The sequence below is a fragment of the Olea europaea genome, chromosome 21 (assembly GCF_002742605.1).
Source record: "Olea europaea var. sylvestris chromosome 21, O_europaea_v1, whole genome shotgun sequence".
Lineage (NCBI taxonomy): Eukaryota > Viridiplantae > Streptophyta > Magnoliopsida > Lamiales > Oleaceae > Olea > Olea europaea.
Window position 1 is genome coordinate 14753854 of NC_036257.1, and position 15276 is coordinate 14769129.

At 35.1% G+C, this 15276-nt stretch overlaps 2 protein-coding genes across 4 annotated transcripts; one reads left to right on the top strand and one right to left on the bottom strand.

Moving 5' to 3' along the window:
- Positions 1–1750: 1750 nt before the first annotated feature.
- On the bottom strand, positions 1751–6926 carry LOC111370842 (prohibitin-1, mitochondrial). Of its 3 annotated transcripts, none has more exons than XM_022992736.1 (6): positions 6778–6926; positions 5739–5933; positions 4561–4677; positions 3041–3211; positions 2438–2650; positions 1751–2156 (listed from the first exon to the last, which is right to left on the bottom strand). In XM_022992736.1, exons 2-6 carry the CDS (start codon positions 5913–5915, stop codon positions 1962–1964), a joined length of 873 nt encoding a protein of 290 aa, XP_022848504.1. In that variant the 5' UTR covers positions 5916–5933; positions 6778–6926; the 3' UTR covers positions 1751–1961. The 3 variants fall into 3 exon arrangements, with proteins under 3 accessions (XP_022848504.1, XP_022848505.1, XP_022848506.1); XM_022992737.1 differs by having other exon boundaries at positions 5739–5926; positions 6778–6922; XM_022992738.1 differs by having other exon boundaries at positions 5739–5936; positions 6778–6921.
- Positions 6927–8567: 1641 nt separating this feature from the next.
- Positions 8568–14878, top strand: LOC111370844. Its single transcript, XM_022992740.1, has 2 exons — positions 8568–9462; positions 14372–14878. Exons 1-2 carry the CDS (start codon positions 8760–8762, stop codon positions 14380–14382), a joined length of 714 nt encoding a protein of 237 aa, XP_022848508.1. The 5' UTR covers positions 8568–8759; the 3' UTR covers positions 14383–14878.
- Positions 14879–15276: the final 398 nt, after the last annotated feature.

The window sequence follows — 15276 nt, forward strand, 5'->3', positions numbered from 1 at the left end:
GCAATATCGACCTTCATTCTTTTAGTTAACTCATCAAGGGGTTGTTGGTGATATCCTACAACAGGTTCATTATGGCGCCGATGAAGACCTTCTTTGTCACATTCATGCATAACTCGGTGATATCCAACCCCTCTATGGTCTGTGCTTCCCACTTCATCTTCGCGTTCACTGCCTCCTGGCACTTCTTCACGGAGTGGGACACGCCTCCCTCTATCATGAACCCTTGACGCTTCACGAGCCCATCGTTCGTCCATTACGTCCAATCGGCGTGCAAGCTGCCCCAAAGTTACAGTAATCTGTGTGACCTGCTGCTGGAAATTGACTGTTTTGTCAGTCGGGGTAGCTGCATTCGGGTTTGGGTTTGTAGCCATGGTGAAGAAATTGCCACTTCGAGTTACAATCAAGGAGTGATGAGGAATCCCTTGCAAAAAAACCTTGGGACCTTTTGGCTCTAATACCAAAAATGATGACAAACAACAACAAAATAAAGAAAAAATTTCTGGACCAACTTCACGTTGGCAACCAAGAGGGAAATTTCATAGACTCTCTCTGTAAAATGGACTCTCTCCAAATAAAGAATGCTTTAGAAATGCAACTTGTATTTTATTCATCATAACTTGGCTATATATATAGCCTAAGCGTTCAACATTTGTTAAAATCAAAGCTAAAGACTAGGAAATAAATCGGGAATAATAACCAATTACTGAAGACTAGGAAACAGAAAAAAAAAATCAGCTAAAACTAAACATTAAAATAACATAAAAACTCAAAGTAATGCCCCATAAGACTCGATCTCCCCTTTAATTCACATCATGAACCAGGCTAAGATACCATCACAAATTGACACCACCATTGACAATCTACTTTAGGAAACATCTATTCTGATAAACATAAACGATAAAACTCTACCCGGTGATGTAAAGGCTGTCCCTCACAGTAGAAACTCTTCCTCGAATCCTACTTCGAAGTCAAAATTTTTGGATGATTTTGATTCATGGTTTGGATACTATTTAATACAGCTGTTGTATCTTTAGCTGTTGTGAAAGCGATATTCTTTCATTTAGACCTGTTTAGTTTGTGTCATGACTCCAAAATTAGCCTCCAGCACTTCATAACTCGCTCACAATGGTGGAATGCAAATTTTGTGGGTCAGTAGCACTCCTTTCGTTTATTTTTTCACCTTTTCAGTGGATTCTCCGACGACTGTAATTATGTGTAGACTAGACTGTAGAGAACAATTTCTACCCACAAAAAGATTAATAATAGTGAATATTGAATCAAGATTATTTGCTTCTTTAATACTCCCGTTCAATTCATCCGCCAAGACAATTGTGATCAATCGTGCAATGTTCTATTCGGACTAATCTGGGAATTCATGTTTTATCAACATCATCCGAATATTATGGCATGTCTAGTCTTGATATAAAAATAAATTCCAACACTTGAAGGTAGTGAAACCATAGTTCGAATGAATAAATTCGTTTGCCCTATAAAAAATTTTAGACTGGATTCGTGTTAGAATGCAACCCAACACAGGTTTTTGGCCTTGTATGTATTAGCAGTATAAATAAATCCAAATTCACCTCAATAACCAGGCTAGACACTGTTAAATCAAAAGATGAGCTGCTTCAAACACAAATGAAACCATTTTAGACATTGAACAATCCTCGTCTTTATGATCTAAATAGGTTCCCTGCTCTAAAGCATTTACTTCAATAGCAAAAATATCATAGTACTCAGGACGAGGACGTTTGGGGTGAATCTCAGAACCTTAACATAAGAATGTCAAAACCTTCAATAAAGATTCACCTTTTCAATGAAAATAGTTTCCTAAGAAAATTCAATCCACTATTTTAGTTTCATTGATGGATCACAGCCAACTTGTAGTGATACCACCACTAAACTGGCTCGAGAAGAAAATATAAATTCAGAAGGGAAAAAATAATTCAGCCATTATCCAGTTACTTCTTTCCACCTCGCTCCAAGTTCAGATCCTGAAGGTTCAGCAACAGATCATCAGAATTTAAATACACTTTGTTGTTTGAATTTGCAATGGTGTGAGAGATTTCTCTAGATGCTTCAATTCTCCGGAGAGTAATAAATGCCGGATTGTTGGCAATAGCTTGACCGATCAGCTGAGCACTCTTGGCCTCACCCTGGTAACAAGAAACAGATATGTAGTTGAGTGAAATTGCTCAATTTCATGCAGAACATTTTAACAGATTAGCAAAAAGGGACAAAACCAAAACCATTCGCTCTCTAGTGCATGAACATTCTCATTTTTAAGGATTAGAAAGTCTTAAATGATCAAAAGACACAAGGTGACCGTGGTAGTAGTTCAGTAGACGCACGCTTTCATTTTTACCGATGAACGAGTCTTAAATGATAAGAAGACTTGAGGTGAAAGTAGTCATGAAATAACAAAAACTGAAGTTACCTGTGCCCTAATTATAGCACTCTGTTTGTCTTGCTCAGCTTTTTCCACCACAAACTTGGCTCTCTCAGCCTCTTGTGCAGCTACTTGTTTAGCTTCAATAGCAGCTGTGAATTCCCTTCCAAAAGTCAGGGTTGTAATGGACACATCATCCAATGCAATGTTGAAGTTGGCAGCTCTATCAGTCAATATTTTACGTATTTCTCTACTGACAGCCTGAATAAAATAAAATAACTGTAATGAAATTTAATTATTTAACCCCAACTCAGTTGGAATATGCTACTAATCCCTGACCATGCCAGCAGAACATAGTTCAAAGAACCATCTTCATCTATCTGACTTGATCCCACACATGCTAGGGAGTTTTGTCATGAGGAAGGTTGTGGTGGATTAGTGGGTAGTGGGTAGGTGAGAAAACGGGTTGGGGTTGGGAAAAATTGACATTATTCTGAAAGATAAAACTTTTTGATAGGTACAAAATTGTATTTGGGGATGTGAGAGATCATTGGTGGTGTAGTTAAAAATTCATAAAACATGTTGTATACTCCTATTTATTGTTGTGTAAAGAGGACTGAATAGTTACATAAATTTCAACTAGCCACTTACCTCTCTTTGGGTGATAAGCTGGCTAGCATTGTACTGGGCAACCACAGCTTTCAAAGTTTCATGAATTATTGAGGGCAAGACTCTCTCATTGTAGTTTTCACCAAGAGTTCGATAAATAGTGGGTAACTGGTCAGGCACAGGACGAGTGAGAACCCGTAGACCAATTTTTACCTGTAAATCAAATAGAAAACCAAGTAACGACAATGAGATTCAATAATCCAAGTTTTTTCATTCACATTTTTTTCTTTTCCTAGAAAGGTAAAAGGAGTAATTTTTTGACCTTAAGCTAATCTCAAAAATTAATATATTTTTTTCCCCTAGACATCAAAACATATCAATACTAATTAACAAATTTCTTAAAAATAATTATCAATACTTTATGCACTTCGCTCTACTCAAAAAATATTTGTAGCAATCAGGAAACTAGAAAGCATTGCAATGAACCACAATAATATTGGATCAGCGAACACTGCACATCTTAGGAAGGAGAATTATATTCAGATGGTATTAAAACTTGACCAAAAAAATGAACCAAATATTCTGCTGCTATGTTCACACAAACACATTTACAGACTACTCAACCAAAGCGATGTTGAAAAGTGTGCTATAACTTCACCTGTTCAATCTCGTGTTAACATCCAATGACCAAGCTAATGATACCCCTTTGCCCCAGCCACAGGAAAGAGACAGGGAAATAAGATTGTAGTAGTATAAAATTATAAACCCTTAGATAACATTACTTCATGCAGTAGCAGATTTTGTTAATGCCTTCGAACACACCCCCACCCAAAGGCACAGAATGGACACAAGTGGTTTGCAACTAAAAAAATCTAATTCAGAAGATCCTGTATTATGTTTAGAAAGATGAATGATGGACTTTTTTTGTTTTCAAAATGACAAAAACAATGCTTAGGATCCAATTGCAAAATAGTGTCGTTGTTTTTTTAAATGAAGGTAGAGTTAAGAAATCATTAAGGGTCATATCTACAGAAAAAACAAATCAAAAGCAAAAATTAATGTAAAAGGATTTTACAATTGGCATTTCGTAAGGTATATACAATGCATGAGTTACATACTTCCTATAAGTTTAGAAATAGATTTCAGCTAGATGAGTAAAATTGACAGTGGCATTACATGGATAAGATTCAGTCAAAGTATTTTTCCACCCATAAAGATTGATTATTTCGATGATCATGGAAAAACTGTACTATTTGAATAGAATAAATTTAATTTGAGAAAAAACTACAACTATTAATTGAGTATTTGCGTTTTTGTGGTGGATTTAGTATATCATTTTCTGTAGAAGCAAAGTTAGGAAAGGAACCCAATTAAAAATTCTAAACTACCTCTTCCGAAACCAGAGATCGTTGCACCTTCATGCCATTTAGAATTAAACATAAAACTAGAAAGCGATCATTACAATTTGTAACTCATAGAAGGATGGCCCCAAGCCCCCAGAAGTAAAGTATTGCAAGCCAAAGGGACAAGAGAAGGGAGGAAAGCTAGAGAAAAGGGCTTACCATCTGAAGATCACGACTGCCTGATGTGCTCTCTACTAAATGTGGTCGTGCACGAACATCATAAATTACTGGCCTTTCAAACCATGGAACCATCAAGTGTGTCCCTTCAGGATAAACCTATATATCCAACGTGTAAGCAAAATGTTGAACAAGTTGTGTAGAGCAGATGAAAATTAAAATATGTATCATACCTCCGTAAATGCAATAAACGTGAACCAAAGAAAGCCATAGGAACATCTTACTCTAAGATCACAAGTAAAACTTACTTTAAAAAAAAGAAAATGCCAAAGAATAGCAGGCCCAATTACTCAGTCAAATTAGTTCATATAACGCAAAGTATTTAAGATTATTTCCATTAAATAATAAGTGTTAACACCAATACCATAAGAAGGACCGATAAAAACCAGAGCTACCAGATGTCATTAAACCGCTAGAAAAGTGTGAACTGCTACTATCCTTCCAAATTCTATTACAGCATCAATTTTTCAGAATGGTAATTTTGGCAATCAGAGCAGTTAAATCTCCATCTTCCCTCCCTTTACCTGAATGAGACAGAATACAAAAATAAATTTATCATAGAGAAGTTAACTGTTTTGCTCAAACATCAGCACTTCTTTCACTTTGTTGAGCTAATTAAAAACTCCTTGTCATAGCGCGTCACACCAAGCCAGGCTACTAGAAAACCAGTTCAAAGGTTTAATTAAACTGGATGATGTAGTCAATCTTCTCGAAAAACACGCTTCCTCGAAGTTGTAATCCCAAGACCAGTTGATAAAATTCAAGTGCAAATGATAAATTCACAGAACTCTCTGTAAAAGAAAGGAGAAATGGGTCCACAATGGAGGAGAAAAAATACGTAATAAGTGCGTACATGACAATGTAAAGAACCCACACCGATCGTCCCGAGAATGAATAGGTAAAAACTTATAAAGGGAAACAGAATAAGAAATTTTCTGATTTGACGCAGAACAAGACAAAGACATTGGATATGTAATTGTTAATCAAAAGCAAAATTTTAACTGCACCCCAGCCTTTATTAACTAGGTGGGGTTATCCTTCAATGACCAGAAATACAGGAGTAAGCATGAAACAGAAAAGTGAACTTTGTAAACGTTGAAACAGCCTGGGAAACATTCAAATGTCAATTCCCGATCAAAGAAAATAGGGAAGGAAAAAACCTTCTCTTTCACACCAGTGACACGATTGAACACAATTGCTCGATGCCCACCCTCAACGTTGTAAAGACTGTTAGCAACTCCATACATACCAAGACCAGCAATAACACCCAACTTAATTAAAGCGGAGGCAGCACCGCCACTAGGCATCTTGGGAACCTTGACATTGTTCATATTCATCTTCCAAGCCCCTGCACACTGCTAAATTGTACCATTATTGTGTAATATTCGTTCTAAAAATGCTAGGATAATTAAATATGACCTCTCGTCTATTTTCAAGTAATCAAATGCACAGAATAAGAGGAAAAACTACAATTTGTCACATGCAACTGAAGAAGGTTAATTATGCACGGAGAGACCTAACAATGCACATCGTACAAGAATCGCAAAAGGGCCCACACAATTTTTTGGCAATAAGAATGCAACAAGAAGAAATTAGAAATGAATATTTTTCTTCTAAAGAAGAGTGGCAATTTTAACCATACGGTGAAATAAAGCATTAAATAGGAGTCCCCATTCACAACAGACATAAACAAATAAATCAGATTTTATTTTTATTTAAATACACAATCAAATTGGAGTCCCCATTCACAACAGACATAAACAAATAAATCAGATTTTATTTTTATTTAAATACACAATCAAATTGGATGAATCTCTGAAATTCAAACATCACCAAAACACAATTACATTTACAAGAAAAATGAAAAAAAGAACATACATTTACACAAAAATCTTGTACTTCTCCAGTAACGTGAAATGAAAGATCCAAAATGTCACAAACTTAGTTATCTGTGGTAAACCAACCAACCAACAAACGTGCGCATACACAGGAAAAAGTATTTATAACTACAAAAGAAAGAGATAAACATCACAGAAAAACAGAACACTAAATCAACGGCACAGCCTTACTTCGCAGATCAAAATCGAAACCTTTTCCAAAATGTTATATATATATTAGACATACATGAAGCTAATTCAAAACGCGCACAAGACAAGGCTTCGTGGTAAGAAAAGAGAAATCGACGGATAATCTGTATACCTTTAATGGAAATCGAGAGGACAAAGAACACTCTGTGGAGAGTGGAATAAGGGGTTTAGAGATAAATTAAGGGGTTAGAGGTTTGGTACAACGCATTAGGGTTTTTGGAGTGCTTTTTCTTTTCTCATTTTTATTTATTTTTTCTTCTCAACCTTACGCTCTTTCCTAAGCCCATGTTTGATTCCAATTTCTAAATAAAATGGAATTGATTGTTTCAATGATCACTGAACTAAGGTTCATATATATGAGGTGGTCATTGAAGTTTAAAATGTCGAATTTTAATCACTGAATTAGATCTATATTTTCGATTGCTTACTGAAATTTAAAATGTCGAATTTTGACCACTAAACTTTAAAAAACGTTGTATATTACTCATTGAATTTTGAAAAATATTGTACATTACTCACTGAATTTTGAAAAATATCGTGACTTACTCACTGTAAACTCGATATTTTTTAAAATTCAACAATTATGCTAGTGAGTGACCTACAATATATTTCAAAGTTCAGTGATCAAAATTTGACATTTTAAATTTCAGTAAGTAATCTAAAACATGGATCTAAATTCAATGGGCAATCGAAGACATTGACTTAAGTTCAGTGATCAAAACTCGACATTTTAAACTTCAGTTGTCAATCAAAGACATGAACCAAAGTTTAGTAACCATTGGAACAATTAACTCGATAAAATGCATTATGAAATAGTGATTTTTTTGGGAGAATATTTGGTTAAAAGTACGAATTCTTTTGAAATACGTATATGATTATTTTATAGAAAAATGTGTAGTTAAAAATGAGTTTTGAAAAAATGTATTTTTTAAAAAATAAGGCTCAAACAAGGGCTAAATTAGTAGTATCAAACGAATCGTACCCTCAAACTCAACTAAGTGAAAAGATTTTGTTGAAAGGGTCCCATTCGGTATAGAGAACTCATTGAAGTTTGGGTCTATACTTCCCCTATTCCAATTGTTTTCACCGAAAAAGTATGTCCATCTAATCAGCCGAATCCTATTTGCCCAACTAAGCCATTTAGAATAGTTCTCTAACTTGTGTGCTTTGTTATGGTAAGCTAGATGATCGTTTGCTTCATCAGAGCCGCACCCATTTCTCTGTCACAAATGTTAGTCTTCAAAACAAATGGCTTTGAAAAGTCAAACAAGAACATGATAGTTCTTATGATCCGAGCTTGTTCTAAACTCGTGAAAAGACTTTTCTATAGCTTCATTCTATTTCAATTGTCGCTTTACGTCGAACTGGTTCGTCTAATATTCAGACATGTGCTGGCACACATGTAAATTAAAGGCGTAACATAAATCTTCTAGTCTTTGTGTATATTGCATTTTAATTAGTGGTGTCAAAGAGGCACAATCAAGTCGAATTTGTTCGTCTAAACTTGAAAATGAGATTCAATAATAATTTTCAACATGACAATGAAAGAATGTCAACACACAAAGATGTTAAAAAGTCTCGTAACCTATAAAATAAAGCTAAAAATACTTCGAATTGAAAGAGCATATAGAGTAAGACCTCTCGAAAATTAAAATAATATCTTGATTGAGAAATAACAAAAACTGAAATCTCAATTTCTTTCAAAGAGAAAAATTGACTTCAGAATACACCAAGACTTCAGAAAAATCTATCTTTAGCTTTAAAAAATATTATCCATTTTTCAGGTCAACAATCTATTAGATAAGTTATCTAGTTTATTGAGTAATATGTTATCAAATATGTATGTACAAACTGACGTATTAATCTTAAAATTCTATTAATTAAAGTTGCATATTCACGAGAAACAGTTCACCGAGTCATTATCGGGCATCAACAATCAATGTCCCCCGCCGACCTTAACCCAGCATAATGCCGTAAAAGTAAACATTTCGAACACCTCAACAAAACTACAACCTCCCCGAAAAAGAAAAAACTCTCCTCGCAGCGGTGGCTCTCGGCGGCGTAATTGGTGCTTAGCGGCGGTGGAACAGGTGAATGGCAAGAAGCAACAAATATACCTCCCTCAACTTTAATGACATATACGATAAAAAGCTGAATAATAGCACCAATAATCGAATCAGCAACAACAATTCTTCAGCTAAATCGTTCTCTTCTTCGGGTGCTTCTTTTGCGAATCCGAGCAAAACCATTATATCAAACTCGCGAATCCATGGCCACATGCTTGTTTTGAGCCGGCCCAGTCCGAAACCCATTTCGATTCCGGTGAAGCAATCAATCGAGCAGCAAGAAAACAAGGAAAAGTGTTCTGTTATTTGTTCTCTGACGCCACCGGATCAAGCAAGGTCGGATCTTGAACCGGATTTAATTTCGCTTCGTCCACAGGGACGAACTGGGTCAACTCCGGCGATTCCTTCGTCTCCTTTGCCGTCTCCCGAATCTCCGTTAGTGTCTCCGGCGAAGACTAACCGTTTCGTGCCTCCGCATCTCAGGCCGGGATTTGTGGGTAAGCAGGAGAAGCCTGGGCTTGAGATTGTCAACGGTGTACCGCCTGGGGGTTTCAAGGGTAGGCAGGATCTTGGTGGACATCGTCCGGGACAGGTTCAGGATCCAGGGCATTACGGATCGTCTCTTAACCGTTTTGGCGAAGACGGGAGGCCGAAATCTGGAGGTGGGTATGAGCGGATGAGGAGAGGTGGTGAACCAGCAGATCTGAACAGGCCCGGTTCAAGTGGGAATGGTATAATGTCTTGGCTCATTCAATGATATATTATTTATTTTGATATAACTTATAACGTGAAATTTGTGTTGGCATCTCAGATTGGATTGCAGAAATTTGATGTTAAATGATTTTTTCCTTTCCTGAATAATCTATTTCGTGATCATTGATTTCACAGCTAGAATATGAAAAGAATGTGTGCATCTCTGTGACTGTTTCTTTGTTTGTCTCCTTCTCTTGTTGCTTGTTAAGGAAAGATCTGAAAAATCAGCTGTAGTCCAGTAAAGAAATCAATGTGGTATTCTTGTTTCCTGTGGACGTCAATGTGGTACAAGTGAATAAAAGCAACACAGATTTCTTTCTCAGATTATTTGCCTTTGGTTTCTTGCTTTCTTCCCACAGACGTTTGTAGATAGATAAGTTATTTAATCTACTTCTTTTATGTGTTTTGAATTGGTACCTGATATTGTTTATAGAATTAAGTAAAGGGTCAATCATATGCTCACTGGTTTTGGTCTCTTGTTTGACAAATTGAAGCGGTTTAGCCTATGAGTGGTTCTGTTTTCCGCTTTTTTAGTCATGAATATGTACAAAGCTATAGATGCTTTGTATTAACGGTTTATGATAAATTGTTTGATCATGAATAATTTAAATGCTCAAGTGTCCGTGCGGATTACCAGAGTAGATCCCTGGGTTTGTCTTCTAGCCGAGATGTCACTTGTTAGCTTGCTTTTTTTTTTTTTAATACTGGAAGCTTGTTTTTTAAGTGTATAATTTGGTTCAATAGCTGAAAGAATAATGAGATAAGTATATAGGAAGGGAACTATTTTGGTGACGTGTGTTTCAGCTACGACCTGGGTGGACTTATGCTCTCAGACTACATTCATAGCGTATGATATTTTTACAATTTACAACAAGATGTATTGTGCACTTGATGCGTGATATTTTTGTTTTCTCAAGGCCGACTGATGAACTTTTCAACGGATAGTTCTATAGGTTCTGGGATTGCAGTGTTGTTATATGATTATTGTTTATTGAAGGAATATTGTAAATTAACAATTTCTCTGCGGATATAAATAGCTTTCTTGAAATTCACCAATCCATATTCTATTCTTCTGCGGCAGCTTGGTAGAAGGCAGTAACTTTGGGTCGTTTTATTATTCTCCATGTGTTTTTTATCATGATATCTAGGGTGGTTTGGAATTAGTCTAACTAGTACCTGAAGGGCTGATCTAAGGCGTCTTGATGCAACTTTTTCACACCATCTTATTTAGTGATATACAACCCATTACACCTAATGAGCAGTGTTTCCTTTATTTCCTTATCTTGTAACTCTGAACAACTAATTATTTCAGAATTCATTTAATTGCAAATTATATGACTAATAAAATTACTAAATTTAAAAATACATTTAATTAACGAAATTATTGAATTTATTAATTAATTTGAAAAAGCATTAGACTTAATACCACAAATAAAAAGATATTACATTTAACATCACAATATAAAAAATAAAAATAAACAAATCTCATATCATATAAAAAACTTTCACAAAAGAAACAAAAAATACAATTAGTTTTGTCATCTAATTCTTGGAATAGGTATATTTATCCACAAATGATCAATTAAAAAAAGGATAGAACAGGAATTAATATTTGTTGTTTTATAAAATGAAGGGCAAAATGAGAATAAGAAACGCTATAAATTACACCACAAATGGAGAGTGTTCCACCAAATTTGGTGTAGCACTGGTGTAATGATATGAAGCTGGGTTGGAGGGGATTATCACACCAATGTGGGGGTAAAACGTCAAATTGGTGTAAGGGTTGGAGATACCCTAAGGAGAACGTGTGGCCAAGAGCAAATTTAGTTTTTTTAAAAGTAAGGATGCTAACGCTTATAATATAGCAAATTTCTACACTAAAGTTCAAAGCAAGAAAGGCAACTTCTAAGAAAGAAGCCTAACATGTTTTGGAGAAAAAAGTTAATTAAAGTAACTTTTAAAGCTCTAGATATGGTGCGTTTGGGTTTCGTTAAAATTATTGAAGGAGTGTGAAGTGGTTTTGTCAAATAATGTTGAGGACGACCTACATAGAACTGGGTTGAGGATGTCATATGCTACAGTAGGATAATTGGATTTGATAGCATATGGATTCATAATGTTGAGTTCCCCGATGCATTCCCTTCCAACCCCTCCAGTTAGGAGAAACATTCCTAGTTAGTTTTTTGATTGATCGGACTTTTTAATTAGATATCTTGATTAAGACAAACTTACGCCTTTGAAGATAGCCAGCAGACCATTTTGAGGAGCGCCTATTAAAGCAAGTTAAATATTGTTGTGATTGCCATCTGGAGAAAGCTTAAATAATGTTTAACATGATGGCAGTGGACATTTGATTTGCAAAGAAAGGCTTAGAGTATCTTCAGGAAACTCTTTATTTATAAGGAGCGTCTTATGAATTATAGATAGCATCTTTAAATTTAGAAAGTCTACATTTTTATGCACTCCAACAATGCTGTTTATTTTTTTTTTTTTTCAAGGAACATCTATTGATTTCTCCTCATATTTTAATTTAACATATTTTTTTATATGTTGATGACCAATCTATTTAAACTTGATTTGAATAGTTTAAGAAGTAGAGAGCCAAACTCAGTCTCTATTTTAAAAAATTAATATAGGGAGTTTCTTGAAACTTATTTTTAAGCATTAGTGGTTTAAAATAGAGAGCATTTTGTATTCAGAGAATCTCATGAAGATGCTCTTGTAAGTTAAGATCTATAAAAATTTTCGCTTGTTACAACTACAAGCTTCCAGTGGAACTTCTGCTTTCATATTAAAAATAAAAAATTATTGGCGTTGCGCCCCCATTAGGTCGTGATTGTCGAAGTACATTATTTCCTTGGTTACTTTTTCAATATCGATTTACGATAAGATTCATTATAGAGATGCTTTGCATTGTGATGTAGCTGGGTCAATTCACTAATGTGCTATTCTTTGGTATTGAATTGGTGTCAGCAATTTATTCTGGGGAAAAGAAAATTATGATGATAAATCCGTTAGTATTCTAAATGGTGTACATTCATGCCTTCAATCCTTGCTAATGAGGCAGCCCTGTAGAGCATTAATGACGTTTTCTTGTCTATTAACTTTTGTGTTCCGATAAGTCTCTTGTTGTACTCTTTAATTTGCTCATCAATTTTTATAATGGTCTTTTGACCTTAGGCCATTCCAACACTAGCCTTTGTTAGTGATGCCTGAAACGTTTTTGCCGGTTGCATTTTTTTTCTCAATTTGTTTCTATGGATTTTTTTTAAATTGGTTTTCTTGTCTTCCTAGAGACCAAGGCTGTTTTGCCCTCCTCACCCAACGTAAAATGTGGACTTCAAAGTTGTGGACGTCAAAAATGTGCTATGTTGAGGTGCCAAGTTACTGTAGAAGTCCAATAATTGCATTCAACCTCTTTCATTTTAAAAATGCATTTCAGTTCCCCCTTCTCTTCTCCTAGATTCCTGTACTAGTTTCTATTTCCTTTATCCAAGAGCTTAAATTTTATGTTATTTTTGGTGCTTGTCCTAAAGTTTACTTTTACATATTCTTCAAATAGTAGCTAGAAACTAGTATACAAGTCAATGACCAAAATAGAAATGTAAATTCATCATCTCATAATCTATAGAGGGAATCAACCAGGGATGCAGCTAGTACCATGAGAGCCGGCACGGCCGCTCATGCAAGCTCCGCCGGAACCTTGAGTTCCATCCATGGCGACTGGGACCGACAGAAGAAAGTGAACAAGCAGGAGACTTGAGTCCAGGGGAGAAGTGTGAAGAAGACGAGATGAATTATTTGTTTGGGCCTTTTTTGTAGTGGGCTTTTGTTTTTGGGACGCCATTTTTTTTTTTTTCCCTTTTTATATATAAACATCATTTAGGCAAGTGGCCAATTGTCCAAATACCCATTCCAATTCAGATATCAGAGGTTGAAATGAATCACGACATTTTATCATTTTCAAATTTCAAACCCTTTATGCACCGTGAATTTGACTGACCGCAGACTGCCATAATGCCGCCAACTACCGTTGTGAGCGCCTCTATTCCTTTTTTATAACATTTGTGACCATCGACTGCGACTGCCAATTGAACATTTGTGAGCTCCTCTATATTTTTATTTTTATTTTCATTTTGATGTTTTAATTGATTGGTGATTTAGTGTGTTAATTGTGATGCTTATGATTTATGAAAATTGGGGAATTTGTAAATTTTGTGAATTTGTGAATGTGAATTGGGAATTTTATGAATTGTGATAAATTTTCAATTGGTGTTGAAATTGATGATAGTTTAAGATTATGTTTAATTTATGTTTAATTTTCATACAGATCATGGAACAATTTTTTCAATCGAAATGAAAGTCTCAACATATTTATAGTGGTATCATGTATTTTTTTTCTTATTATTTTGAGTTGTATTGGATTATATTTTCATATGTATGTGATTTTAATGTTGTAGTACATTTTTATATATTGATTAAAAAAAAATTTAATATTATTTAACTAACTATTAATAAACGATCCTGTTATAGCGAACGTCGACGGCCAATAGTTAACGGCCGCCCTAGCTCACCAAAAATCCTAGATCCATCCTTGGAATCAACTTTTTGGACATTATTATATTTGTTTTGCCACTGTGATAAGAAATCTGTATGTGAATTTTATCCAGTATTTTACTCTATTTCTGTATTGTATATTGTTTGTGGAGATTGATCTGCTGCCGTGCCTAAATGTTGATCCTTTTTGTTTACATTGTTTCTGATTTTTTTTTTCATTTATTTTTTTTAATAATTGTATTTTGGACTTGGTGCCTGAATCCTGTAATAAATTTGGAGTAATATGCTATTCTTTTGCAAGATACTAACTCCAAACATTTTCCCATCCAGCATTTTACTAAGCAGAGCTCCTTTTGGTAGATGGTGTTTAGAATTCTCGATGCACAGTTTGATTCTTACCATGAACAGCAATGATAGTTAGCACTGCTATTGTCATTTGTTTCAGAATGCTCCGTGGATCTTCTGGCCGTGGTAGATGGATTATAACCAGTTAGCTTTTTAGTTATTTCGAGGTGAGAGGTTTGAGGCCTGAGTTACATCTGATGTCTTTCCTTTCGTTTTTCAATTTGTAAATCTGCATTATAAAGAAAGATGGTGACTATGGAATGTAGAATTTGCTTCTATGGCTTTTTGTACTACTGTTTTTCATATGAAAATATCCTAAAGGCGGGTGATTTGATGGTAACCAGTCTCCCGATTTGTACTGAAACAACATTGTATTTTTGTGTAGGATGTGAACTTGAGGTTCGTTTTGTGTCACAGAAGATGTTTTTCATTTGAAGAATATTTGTCCCCAACTTTGATATGGCATGCCCTTAATGTTATCGTGTGCTGTAATACTTGCTTTATCGTACTTTTGAATGGTACATATCGATGATTTATGCGGTTTTGCTGGTGCCCATATAGACTTTCTGCAGATAAGCGAAATCTTTCTTGAATGGTTCAAACAATAGTTAGATAAATCTGACTTCAAATGTCCTGCACGGTTATTTTGGTTTGTAAATCTAATTTTTGAAGCTTTTAATTCTATAATAATTCCGTTTTAAATTCTAAATTCAATTGTTGATTACTCGTTATCTTTTTAGTGACATTCCTATTGCCCGACCAACTTTAGGATTACGAGTTGATTACTCTTAAGTTCTTTTAAAAGGGCTTAAATCCTTCATCAAATTTCTTCGTTGTGGTTTGGGCTTTATTTTAAACGAATTTTTTGGGGGGGGGGGGGGGGGGGCAGT